At 45.8% G+C, this 13629-nt stretch overlaps 1 protein-coding gene across 1 annotated transcript; it reads left to right on the top strand.

The window, feature by feature from the left end:
• The first annotated feature begins 1062 nt into the window (after positions 1 to 1062).
• Positions 1063 to 13175, top strand: adpgk2 (ADP-dependent glucokinase 2). Its single transcript, XM_084447402.1, has 6 exons — positions 1063 to 1349; positions 2602 to 2761; positions 6001 to 6191; positions 9224 to 9320; positions 9436 to 9572; positions 11484 to 13175. The coding sequence occupies exons 1-6, from the start codon at positions 1157 to 1159 to the stop codon at positions 12203 to 12205; spliced, it is 1500 nt and encodes a 499-aa protein (XP_084303528.1). The 5' UTR covers positions 1063 to 1156; the 3' UTR covers positions 12206 to 13175.
• Positions 13176 to 13629: the final 454 nt, after the last annotated feature.

Here is a 13629-nt window from a genome sequence, read left to right as displayed (position 1 = left end):
CCACGCTTGTCCGATTACCCCGCTCCTGCCTGACCCACGCCTGTACGACAACCCTGCTCCTGCCTGACCCACGCCTGTACGACAACCACGCTCCTGCCTGACCATCGCCTGTACGACAACCCCGCTCCTGCCTGACCATCGCCTGTACGACTACCACGCTCCTGCCTGACCATCGGCTGTACGACTACCACGTCCCCCTTTTTGTTATCTCATTAAATCGCCCCTCCGGGCTTTACCGTCCCTTGCCTCCTCCTTTCCTGTTGCGCCTGGGTCCCTAACCAAACCCTCACAGGATGTCCATTGGAGGCTAGGTTAGGAGAAAGAAAGAGGGGAAAGAACAGAGAGAGGATAGGATCTGAGTAAACAAGTCCCAAATGTCAAATGCACTTTTTCAAGTTGCCTTGGACTTCCCTCATTATACACAAATCAACTTGAACTTGAACACGGTTCCTAATGTCACTGGAGAGAGAGAGAGTGCTCACATGGCTTGCTGTCTTGTCTGCAGCCACTGGATGGTGGGCCTGCAGGGGCGGGGGCTGCGACAGCTGGGTGTGGATGGGCCTGTGTTGGGGGCCTGCTGGGGTGTGACCAGGGGCTTGGTGGGGGTCCCCGGGGTGGAGGGCTGGATGGAGGGCCCCCCTGAGGCAGACGCATATTTTTAACCATTACATTCATGTTGTCTATCCATGTAAATAAACCAGTACAGTGTGTCCGTTTCTGGTCTCACGGCCACATATACTAGGCTACTCTGTTGATGCATGACACAGATCGGCACTATGCACAGAAAACAGTATTAGTATTGAGGAATAAAATAAAGTGGGAAACCAAGTTCTCCTATGCCAGTGTATCTCCACAGATCAGTAACTCTGGTGAACCATTACATAATATCCATATAGAAAATGCACAATATATATATGTAATATCTTAATAGAAAAGACGAGTATAATAGAAAGCAATATGATAGTATTTTGGTAGTAAACCAAACATTACTTCCGCTCTGCTGTCACACTGGAAGCTTCTGTGGTTGAGATGTGTGCGGCGAGCCAAGGGGCGGGCCAGCACAGTGCTGAGCACACAGACTGGAGCTAGCGAGCAAGGTTGAGCTAGCTAGGTCGGTGAATCAGCTGCTGGTTAGTTCAGTCCACCGGCCCCGGTCATGGAGCGAGCAAGTGGCTTTTCATTCATGAAGTATGGGGCTGCCGTGTCCCTTGTCGCGGTTCTATTGGCATACTGGTTCCGACCCCCTCTACACGAAGGGTTCGATGATCGGCTCGACACGGTGCTGTCTTCTCTACTGCGAGCTGAAAGCAAAGTGGGGATGAACAACGCCAGACCCAGGGTGGCCATAGGTGAGAACAAAACTGCCCAACAAACATTAAGCTAGCTAGGCTACTGATGTAGCTAACGTTAGCTAAACGTTTCCGTTGTGTTGTTGACCTGGATTAAAGATGCCTTCTTAAAAGGATTTCCAGCTACTGATGGACTATTTAGCTAGCTATGTTAGCAATATAAACACACTTTCAATGCAAAAATAACAAAAATGCTAGTTTGCTAGAAGGGAAACCTTAACGACATAGCGCTAGCTAGCTATGCCGAGCTATTTTTTTTATGCCGAGCTATCTTATCGTATCATCTGACCTTTTTATGCGTCTTTGTTGTTGAGCGAGCTAGCGACCTAACTAGTTTGACTATGATGATTAGATGCTTAAACGGAGTTAGCTAACGCATCTGTTAATGTTTATCTTTCTGTTAATTTACACAGTGGTCAGTTGTCAAAGTCCCCCCCTCCTCTCTTTCTCTCTCTCTCTCTCTCTCTCTCTCTCTCTCTCTCTCTCTCTCTCGGCTGTTATGTATCTGTACATCACGAAAGGCATTCACAGCAACTATGATGTTGGTGTTATCTAGCTATCAGGGTTTTCATTCTCCTGTCTCGTACTGAAGAAATAGTGTTGCGAGGGCATACACTATTCAACGAAGGCAGGGCCAAGTTAGTTGGTTTAGTGCCTGTGCTCCTGGGTCCAAAGACTAATGAGATTAGAGAGATAGACAAGATACCGACTGGAGAACTGAACGTCTTTTCCAGAACTTACCTAATATATATATCTGTACTACATTGAGATTGTGCCATCAATATGTTTGATCTTTGTTGCTTGTGGCGCATTCTTCCAACTTATTGTCAGTGTGAAAACTGACATCCACTCCCAATCGACATGTTCAGTTGAATTAATCAATATGTCATTGATTTCTCAGGTCACAATGTGAATATCCCTGCATTTGGCTATGGTTACATAGCATGTGATGAAGAGATGTGGGGTGTCTTGTGACTGACTGTGTCAGGGGCCCCTTCTGTGCCTCAGTGGGTTGGTGTGTAACCAGGCCAGAGGCAACTGTAGCCCTCATAAGTCTTTTGTTAACGTTGACTTGGTACTGCTAGGCCCAGCTCTTAGCAGTGTTCACTCTCACCCCCATCAATGCCGGGTCGGTCTGGGTTTGGTGTTGGTCATAGTGTGCTACAGTACTTTGGATAATATTGATTCCTTCCATCTTTCCTTCCGCCTCTCTCTCTCCCTCGCTTCATGCCCCCCCCCCCCCCCCTTCCAGGTTTCGGCGGCTGTGTGGACCTGATCGTGGATGGGGTGACTCTGCTGAATAACATGGGCCTGCCCCCCACGGAGCAGCCTCTTCACCACGACTACATAGAGAACCAGGAGCAGCTGGCGCAGAGCTTCGCCTACTTCTTCGCCCCTGGAGCCGCTGCAGAGTGAGTGTGGCGCTGTGTGTGTGTGTGTACATACTACATGTGCTTGTACAGGAGAAGGGCAGAGGCGTGTGTGTGTGTATATATGGAGAGGGGGGGTGGGGGTAACAGGCAGTCTTACCATGAGACAATCAAAGGACAAACGTAACATTTTCCCGCGGTGACAGCGTTAACACCCCAGATATGCCGGATCACACACATGCATACACACACACACACACACACGCTTTTCAGTCTTTTAGTTGAGGTCCAGGGCCCGGATGCCTTAATAGTGAGAAGAATTTGCTCACAGAGAAGAGGAAGTTAACAAGGAGTTAAGCTGCAATTTTGTCTCTGCTCAGTAGCTAGAACTAATAGCCTATGGCAACAGTCTGAGCTACAGGGTTGAATACACACACACGCGCGTACACACACATATACACACATACACAGTATAGAGGGCGAGGCCTAGGGCTCTACTAGCTTTTCTCTACTAAACAACACACATCACACTGTCTCCCGTGCTACGCTGGGACACTTGGACCATGAAACCGTTCACTTGATCCCTAAATACAGGCAGAAATTAAAACTCTCTTAAGCCTGTCGTTAGGTCATTAAAGAAATGGACCAGCGAAGCTAAGGAGGAATGACGTGCGATGCTAGAACAGGCTTCTGATGATTCTGAGGCTGATGATTGGGCAGGCACATAGGCTGGTAACAGCCAGGAGGAGTACACAGACACTGTGACGTCATTCGGAAGCTACTGTGAGAACGTATGTGTTCCAACCCGCACCAAGATCAGCTACAACAACAACAAGCCCTGGTTCACAGTCAAACTCAGAAGGTTAAGGCTGGAGAAGGAGGAAGCAAGGAAGAGTGGAGTTACAGGTTTAGCAAGGCAGTCCACGCCTGGCCAACGACCTGAACGAGTTCTACTGCAGATTTGACAAACAATGATGGGAGATCGACCAGCTGGTGAGGCCAAAACAACCTGGAGCTCAATGCTCTCAAGACAGTGGAAATAATCGGAGACTTCAGGAAGAAACCAGTCCCCCTCCCCCCCCCATCACACTGAATGACACCCCAGTGTCCACTGTCGACTCCTTCCGCTTCCAGGGCACCACCATCTCCCGGGACCTCAAATGGGATTTAAACACCAGCTCCCTCGCGAAGAAGGTACAGCAGAGGACGTACTTCCTGAAGCAGCTGAAGAAATTCGGTCTATCAAAGGAAATAGTGGTACACTTCTACACCTCCAGGTCCTCCACCATAGAGTCCATCCTCACCACCTCCATCACCATATGGTACTCCGCCGATACAGCCAAGGACAGGGCAAATTTACAGCACGTCATCCGATCCGCCTAGAAGGTGATCGGCTGCAACCTGCCCTCCCTATTGGTCCTGCACAACTCCAGGACCCTGAAGCGGGCCAGGAAGATTGCGGCCAACCCCTCTCACCCCGGCCATAATGTTGTGCCATTCCCCTCAGGAAAGAGGCAGCTTCTTCAACAAGGCTTGTGTCCTTCTCTGACTCCTGCCCCCCCCCCCTCACCCCACCACAGACTTCACCACCGCTGAGAAACACTGTCGATAGACACTTGCACATGACCTGAATGTATGTATAGGACGCACCGCACTCACATATCACGCCGCACTCACATACACACAGTCAAATACACACTACACTCTGCAAACTCACTGTATATACACTGACTGCACTACTTTTTGTACATTGTTCTTTTCTTTAGCTTATGCTTTTTTTGCACTAGCTTTTGTACTGGCCCTTTGCACTGTCCTGTCTTTGCACTGTCCTGTCTCGTTCCTGCACCCTGTCCAATGTTGTCTAAATGTTATGCAGCTCGCCGGAAGGCAAGGCAAGGCAAGTTTATTTGTATAGCACATTTCAGCAACAAGGCAATTCAAAGTGCTTTACATGAGACATTAAAAGCATCAAGACAAAGTGCAACACATGAAAGGTCATATTAAATGAAATGCAAAAAGGACATTTAAAACAAAATGCAGGAAAAATAAAATACAGGAATAAAAGTTTGCAGTGCAGTGCAGTCTATAAATAAATATTTGATTTAATAAAACGCAGCGGCAAAGAGAAAAGTCTTCAGTCTTGATTTAAAAGAACTGAGAGTTGCAGCAGACCTGCAGTTCTGAATCAGCTGCAGCTGTCTGATCGATTTTTTTAGAGAGACCTGTAAACACTCTGTTACAGTAGCCGAGTCTACTGAAGATAAACGCATGGAGAAGTTTTTCCAGATCCTACTGAGACATAACTGAGTCCATGACTACACCAAGATTTCTGGCTTCGTTGTGGTTTTTAGCATTACTGATTGGAGCTGAACGCTGACTTTTAACCATTCTACTTTGGCTCTAAAGACAATTACTTCAGTTTTATTTTTGTTTGTTATTGAAAGTTCTGGCACATCCAATCGTTGATTTGTTCAATGCACTTACTCAGCGCTTGTATGAGATTATAGTCTCCTGGTGATATGGTGATATAAATTTGTGTGTCATCTGCATAGCTATGGTAGCATATTTTGTTGTTTTCCATAATTTGAGCTAGTGGGAGCATGTAAATGTTGAACAGAAGAGGCCCCAGAATGGAGCCTTGGGGAACTCCACAGGTCATGGAAAGCAAATTCCTAGCACGTTGTAAAACTGCATGGCAGTAAATGGTTTCTGATTCTGCTTTCACAGTAACTTTCACAACAAGCAGCTAAATGAATAACATTAACACACATAGAAATTGACTGTGTATTACCTGATGTGTTACTAGCCAGATGTGTGAATATTGTATTTTCGAATCTGCTGTTTTTATCAGTTTACAGAGGAGTGCAGCGAGGCAGCAGAGTGTGTGTTTGTGTGTGGCTGTGCTGCAGGTGTGTGTCCATCTATCTCTTTACAGTGCATGTCTTTGTCCATGTCAGTCCATGCCATCACAGGCAGGCCAGATCGATGGACTAACTAATCCACCAGATGCTTTTCATTTGATCCTGTAGGCTTATCATGTAAAGACCTGAATCAGCTCTCCCTATCTCACACACACACACACACACACACACACACACACACACACACACACACACACACACACACATGCGCATATATACAACACTATGCATGAACACACTCACTGGAAGCTTCTGGAATGTTGTGTTCTGCCAAGCTAGATTTTTCATCTCCTCATCCCTCTACCCTCCACCTCTGCTCACCTTTTCTCTCCTCCTCTCCTCTTTTCTCTCTCTCCTCAGGAGGTTTGTGTTAAACGACACTCTTTTCCATGAGCTGGTCGAGGCGTCTCGTGAATTGCCTGGAAACCGCTGGTCAGTGGGCGGCAACGCACCGGTGATGGCTGGTCGCATGGCAACAGAGGGTTGTGATGTGTTACTAGGAGGAAGTTTCAGTCCAGACTTCGCTGATGTTCTGTCCCAGCACATCACAGGTACACACACACACTGTAGCTAATCACAGTTTATCCCTTCTATGGCTGTGTCAGAAATGCCTGCTACCTGCTACTTGCTATATAGCAGGCGAGAAGTAGCATGCTATAATAGTACCTACTGCTCCACAAAAACGATATAGCAGGCGAGAAAAATGTAGCATGCTACTTGAGTCAGGTGACGGGAATGCGTGGGTTATGTCGTTACGCTGAGGCGAAAAGGCGTTCAGTTACCCAGACCTCGAACCTGTGGTTAGTTTATATTCTGGTTATATTCTGTGAAATATATCTTTTCGAAAAATTATTTCTTTATCCAGGCATCTTAGTTTTAACAGTTTCATTATAGTGGAGCAGGTCATATTTGCTCGTATGTGGTATTTATTTTCTTAACAATGCTAATGCACTGCTTACTGGCGTCGGCCATGACAGCTGTCCTGAAATTTTCTTTGAACAGTGACGTAACATCCGGAATAGCATGCTCTGGACTTTGCTACGTTTTTCGCCGTTTTTTTCGACAATATAGCAGGTGAGGTAGCATTTTTTGAAGTAGCATGCTACTTCTGGCCTGCTATATAGCAAGTAGCAGGCATTTCGGACACGGCCTATGTTTTAACTCACCCTGTTGCTTGCAGTTCCTGGTTGGCTGTGAGTTGCTCTGCTCTGCCCAAAAGAAGCATCTTTACAGTGTTGCTACTTAAAACTGTAATTGGCACTCAACGCTTTAAGGAGCACTACCTTTTTAAAATAATCATGAATACAAATAGTGCAATGATCCAGGGAGTGAAGCCTCCACATGTTAACGATTTAGTAACTATTTTTAATGACAACTGAGTGCAGCCAGTGACTCTATACAGTAGCACCGATAAAACTGAAAAAGGTCGAAACTAAGCAAAAAGCTCCATGGAGGAATGAGGAGATAAATGAACTTAAGAGAACATGTAGGAGAGCTGAGCGAACAGAGAGAAAGACCAAGCTACAGGTCCACTGCAATATTCTCAAAGAACACCTTCACTCTTTTAACAAGGCCATAAGAAATGCTAAAAGAGATCACTTCGCAAAAGTGATCTCTAGAAATCAAAACCCCGCCCGCTCCGCTATACACCTATCAACATGTCCTCTACTTCAAAGTGCGAGGAATTTGTAGCACATTTTACAAGATAACTGACAGGATGAATATTACCCAGTCGAGACCAAATGTTTTGATTGATGACCCTCTTCCCCCACAGAGCAGTTATGAACCTGTTTACTCCAGTTGACACAGAGATACTGAGCAAAGTGGTGTCTCAACTTAAGTCGTCTACCAGCCCCCTTGACCCTATTCCAACCAAGTTCTTCAAGACTATATTCGACTCTGTATCCGGGGACACACTAGGTATTGTAAATTGTTACCTCAGTACAGATGTCTTTCCATCAGCACTTAAAACTGCCCTGGTAAAACCCATCTTGAAGAAAAACAACTTGGACTCCTCAGTCCTCAGTAATTTTAGACTTATCTCCAACCTCCCCTTTTTAAGTAAAATTTTAGGAAAATTGTAACTTGGACCCTCGGGTTTTCGCCAGCATCATCGTACGGAGACAGCGCTGGTCAAGGTCGTTAACGACCTCAGAATAAATGCAGACTTGAAAAAGCTCTCTGTCCTTGTCCTCCTAGACCTGAGTGCAGCATTTGACACGGTAGACCATAGGATCCTTATTAGAAGACTAGAATTGTAGGCCTCTCCGGACCTGTCTTTGACTGGTTCAGGACGTATTTAACTAGCCAAGAGTTTTTCGTCACCCTTGGTGACCACAGATCAAAAAACACAGAGATGATGTGGGGTTCCACAAGGATCAATTCTAGGGCCCCTGCTTTTCAATCTGTACATGTTACCCCTACGTGATGTCATGAGAAGGAACAACATTAGCTACCGTAGCTATGCTGATGACACCCAGCTCTACATTTCTGTGACACCCCTCGACTACAGCTCAATTGACCGCTTGACAGAATGTATTGCTGAAATAAATGTGTGGATGTCACACAACTTCCTCCAGTTGAACCAGGACAAAACTGAAATATTAATCATTGCCGAAAAGGATGAAAGAGAGAGACTATTGGTGTACTTAAACACTGTCACTGAATACGAAACGCCAGGCAAGAAGTTTAGGTGTTGTGCTGACCTTAGCTTTGTGCCCCATATAAAGAATGTAACAAGGACCTCATTTCATCACTTAAGAAACATTGCCAAGGTATTACTTTTCCTCTCCCAGACTGATACTGAAAGACTAATGCATGCTTTTATTACTAACAGGCTGGACTTTTGTAACACTTTCCTGTCTGGCCTATCAAAAAAGGCGATTACTCCATCTGATTCAAAATGCTGCAGCACGTGTTCTTACAAAGACCAGAAGGAGGGCTCACGTCAGACCAGTTTTAAAATCACTGCACTGGTTACCTGTCAGTTTAAGAATATATTTTAAGATTCTTCTATTAGTCTGTAAGTCATTACATAATCAAGCACCTAAATACATATCAGATATGCTTTTAAAATATACACCTAGTAGGTCTCTCAGGTCCTCTGGCACTGAGTTTTTAATGGTTTGTAGAGCCATGACTAAGAGGCATGGGAAGGCAGCCTTTAGTTCTTAATCTCCCCTGCCTTTGGAACACCCTGCCAGAGGACCTGGGGATGTCTGGGACCATGGAAACTTGAGGGATCTTAAAACATACCTTTTTAACATTGCTTTTATACCTCTGTTTTTATAGTTTTTATTCTAATGTACACCATCTTTAATTTTTGATTGTTTCTTTTAAATCTGTTCTCGCTGTGTTTTTATGATTTATGTTTTTATCCATCTCTTTTTATGGAAAGCAGAAAGCACTATGTGCTACATTAATTTGTATAAATTGTGCTATATAAAAAAAAATTACACTGACATTGACCCTCTCTTCCTCTCTATCCTTCCCTATTTCACTCCCTCTCTCCCTCCCCCATTCTCTCCTCCCCTATCCCTCCTTCTCACTCGCTACCACTCCCCCCCCCCCCCCCCCCCCTTAGTGGCAGGTAACATGGTGGAGGAGCCGGACATCCATCTGATTCTGGAGTACCCAGCTGGGGCCAGCTGGGGCCAGTACACCTCCCGCAGGGCCAACAGGTTGGGCCATGAGCATATGCGTGTTTGTGTCTCTGTGTGTGCGCTCTGCCATTAGAGGCCTTTTCCATCACTTCAGAGGACAAATAAGATGTGCAGCTGTCCTTGTCTCCTTCAGGTACATAGTCCACAGTGATGACCATAACCCTTACCTTGCGTCAATGGAGGACTTTGAGCAGAAGCTGCAGGACTTCCAACCAGACCTGCTGGTAGTGGGCGGACTCCAGATGATGGACAGCTTCCCCTTCCAACAGGGTGAGTGGAGCTCAGACAACAGCACACAATGACATAGATATATATATATATCCTCTCTGAATAGTGTCTCTGTGTGTGTCTCTGTGTGTGTCTGTGTGAGTATGTGTGTGTGTATGTGTGTGTGTGCGTGTGTGTTAGAGCTGAACGATTTGGGGAAAATATCTAATTGCGATTTTTCTGACAAATATTGCATTAAGCTTCAGTTCAATATTCACTGTAAAGTAGAATTGTTTTGCAAATTACCTTTTTTTTTTTTTTTTTTCCCAGTTCTTGAAAGAATGCTACCAGGCATAAGTTTCACACTGCAGAAGAGCAACTGGTAGCAAAAATTTCCAAACTACAGCTTAGAGATTTGGTTAACTAGTGATGAGCAGCGGCAGCTTTGGAGATATTTGGGCTGTATGAAAAAACGCTTTCACAGTGCCAAGAGGAAATGTCAGTCCAGGAAGAAAACTTGCGCAGTTGCAGTGGACCAAAGTGGTGCAAATGCGTTCTGTCTGACTGAGGCTTTAGCTGTGATCTCCGGTTTTGTAGCTTGAATGCATGTATGGTGGAGATGATGTGTTTCCCACTAATATAGCAGACCTTGCGATTTGCTAAGTTTCAAATGGCGATTTCGCTTCATTCAGCCATAGTGTGTCCCAGCCAGCCAGACAGATCATATTGAGTTCCCACTAAGAGACTGCTTGTATACAATGTCCCTCAGTCAGTCTGGGAAAACCCTGTGTGTGTTTGCAGGGGTCGAAATTAACTTTTTAGCTCACCAGCCAAATGTCTGGTAGATGAAAAATTGTACCCGCCAAACCTTTTTTTTTTTACCAGCCAAAAAATAACATTTATATAAAGCCTTTTTGTGTCGCGTAGACATACAGTACATTTAATCTGCATAATAGCATGATATGGTGGTGGTGAATAATAACAGTGGTCAGAGCAGATTCCTGGTGCCATAGCACAGGTGGTGTTGTAGTCCTATCCCCCACTGAAAATATTGATCTAGTGAGTAGCCAACCCATTGCTAAATCACAAACTACTAAGCTATTCCATAGGAATGAGCCTATAACCATACCAGCTGGGCAAGATGACTTTGCTATCTACCTAACCTAGCCCTAATGATATTGTCCTGCTCGATTGCTGTGCAACATATCAACTGACCAGCTGTTAAAACGTATTTCACAACACTGGTTATTCTAGCCAGCAATGTCAAATATATGTGACACTTGTTTTGGCTGTCTGGCACAAAATGGTTAGCTGCATTAGCTAGCTAACGATAGCTAGTCATGAGACAGTCCCAGTCAGCTAACGTAGCTTTAGATGACAACAAGTTTGCTTCCTGTGAATAGTTTAAGTACGTTGGTTCACCTGTTAACACAACAGAAATGTTAGCCAATTAGTAGCCTAGTAGCTTAAGCTTGCAAGCTAGAGATATGCCCCCAAATAATTTTACAGCTCGTTTCGTTTGATGCACAACAAGCAGATCTACCGAGAGCGCTCTTTTCAAGCACCATTCATTCACGTGTGCGCTGACTGCGCTGTATGAGCCTCCTGCGCTGTATGAGCCTCCTGCAGGCTGATCTTACTTGCGCTGCGCCAGTGCCGATATTTATTGCAAAAATGTTGTCCGTGCTATGATCCACAAAGGCTGATATTTTGTTAAGCACTGAACCATCAATGCTGATATTTTGTTGCAAAAAACGTCACCTGCCAAAGTGTCGGGTGGCTTCCAAAACATACACGCCAAATGAAAAATATACCCGCATTTGGCGGGTGTTCATTTCGAACCCTGTGTGTTTGTGTGCGCATGTGTGTGTGCTCGCGTTAACACGCATGTGTTTCACCAGCGACATGACCTCAGACTATTGGTGTATGGAGCTAGGTTTCACATTAGTGTAACTAATCTTCCCTCTCTCGCAGGTGAGCGGGAGGCTCTGCTGTCTCATCTGTCTCGTCTCCTCTCCTCGTCCTCCCCTCAGACGGGCGTCCATTTTGAAATGGCCAGCTTTGTGGATGAGGGTCTAATGGCCGACCTCCTGGAGCTGGTGGTCCCTGAGGCTGACTCCCTGGGCATGAACGAGCAGGAGCTTCCCAACCTCCTCAGCCTGCTCCGCGGCTCAAATGTCACTGTGCTCTCCGACCCCAACCCGCGTGTCGCCACTGTGCTCGACCAGATGAGGGACCTCTACCGCATCCTCAACCAGCGCTACCGCGATGCTAACCAGGCTAGCCACAACGCTAACAACGCTAATGCTACCCGCACTAGCAGCCCCAAGGGACGCCAGCTTACCCGTCTCCACGTCCATACACTGGCCTTCCAGGCCATGATTGTGACACGCTACTCTCAGTGGAAGAACACCATGTCTGCCACGGCCAAGGCCTCGTTGACGGCCAACCGCCACGTCTGTGGCTCCTCGAACATCGACCCCAGCAAGGCGCGCCTCATCATGGACGAGTCATTTTCGGTGAGTAGGCAGGCGGGCAGTCAGAGGATCCCCCTAGAGGAAACACGGCCGGTCAGCTGCTGGGACGAGGATGACTACCAGATCTGCGTGGCGCCCGTGCTGGTGTGCACCGAGGTGTACCAGACTGCTGGCGGAGGGGACAACATCTCTGCCGCCGGCCTGGTGCTGCAGATCTGATCCGAGGTAGCTCTAGCTGTTAGTGGCTAACGCTGGCTGTTAGCGACAAAGGATAGCTGTTAGCAACTGACGCTAAGGACGCTATCATTGCCAGCCAGTTCGAGCCGCGGAATGAAAAAAAGAGGCAATGGACATGGTCTCTGTCATGGAAAATCAACATTCTCAAGGTTTTTTCCACAAGAAAAGCTTCACTTTAGAGCAAAATGGAAATCTCCAGTGTCCAGGAGTGAACTGACTTAACATTTGGTTTCTGGTGTGTGTTTGTGTTTCTTTCTCCTCCTTCTCTTCTCCTTCTCTTCTTTTATGAACTTGTCCAGACCCTTTCTCTTTCATTCTACAGGTTAAAGGAGGGTCATGTTCGCTAGATAGCTCTCAGGAGTATCTCAGAATCCTGCAAATCCACCACCTATGGTGTCTGACCCAAAATGTGAAGACTTGTAGCATTCTGATTTTATCTGATTGTAGGTGTTTGTTTAGTTGAAGTGTTTCTTGGTCTTGTGTTGGCAGTGCATTCCAAACGCAGGGTCCACCGAGCTGTAAGTGTTCTGGACGAGCAATCACAAGTCTCCCAGCCCACTCCTTTATCCTGCTCCTTACCTCGCCTCTGTCTGCTTTCTTCACCCCCTTGAAGACAGAGCTACCTGGGGCGAGCACGCACACTCTGGCAGCTCTCATATTCCATTATACCACAGAAATCATCTCACTTGAACACTATGTGTGTGCGTTGTGCTCAGGTTAAAATACAAAGGTTGACACTCATCTCTCTTAACCACTTTATCTATCTGCAGAAATGACTAGTGTTTGAATAATTTTTTTCCATTCCATTCATTAGCAGGGTGACGACTGGACGTGACACATTCCATTGATTCTCTCCCCTCCATCTCTCACACTAGATGGTTTATCAAGGGAATGCTTTTTCATATCTGCTCTTTATTAAAAACTGTGTGTGTGTGTGGAGGGGGGGGGTGGGCGGGGGTTATCAGTTATATTCAGGATTAGTATGTTGTATAAAAGGGACTTCTGTGGTTTATGTAGCAGGATGGCGTTTCTTTTAAGTCTTTTACTTGTTAATGTGCATTAGCAGTTCTGTTGTATTCAGTTCCCATGTCATGATTGAAAGCAGGGAGTTTCTGTGTGCATCTTTCATCTGGAAGAATCAATTCAATGTATAAATGAGCATGTGTTCACTTCACAACCGACTACTTGCATCCCATTATTATATCATAATATGCATTGCAAACACACATGGCCTGGAAGGTAAGATGGAACAGTGTGTCCACATCAGTGTAGTATCTTATCAGTGCTAATAAGTTCCACATTCCAGTACTAGGTACTCAGATATTTAAAGGTTCCCAAACTGGCAATTTACTATCTCATCCGATCATGGATGTCCGTGTCCATGATTTAAGCAGTGCAGTTAACGT

This window comes from Borostomias antarcticus (assembly GCF_949987555.1).
Source record: "Borostomias antarcticus genome assembly, chromosome: 12".
NCBI classification, from domain to species: Eukaryota; Metazoa; Chordata; class Actinopteri; order Stomiiformes; family Stomiidae; genus Borostomias; species Borostomias antarcticus.
Note: the sequence above shows the minus strand (reverse complement) of the source record. Positions and strands in the feature narration are given on the sequence as shown.

Excerpts from the sequence above, each read along its gene's own strand:
- adpgk2 (XM_084447402.1), top strand. The coding sequence starts at position 1,157 with ATGGAGCGAGCAAGTGGCTTTTCATTCATGAAGTATGGGGCTGCCGTG. Across the intron at positions 6,192-9,223 it reads TCTGTCCCAGCACATCACAG|TGGCAGGTAACATGGTGGAG; the intron begins GTACACACACAC and ends CCCCCCCCTTAG. Across the intron at positions 9,573-11,483 it reads CAGCTTCCCCTTCCAACAGG|GTGAGCGGGAGGCTCTGCTG; the intron begins GTGAGTGGAGCT and ends CCTCTCTCGCAG.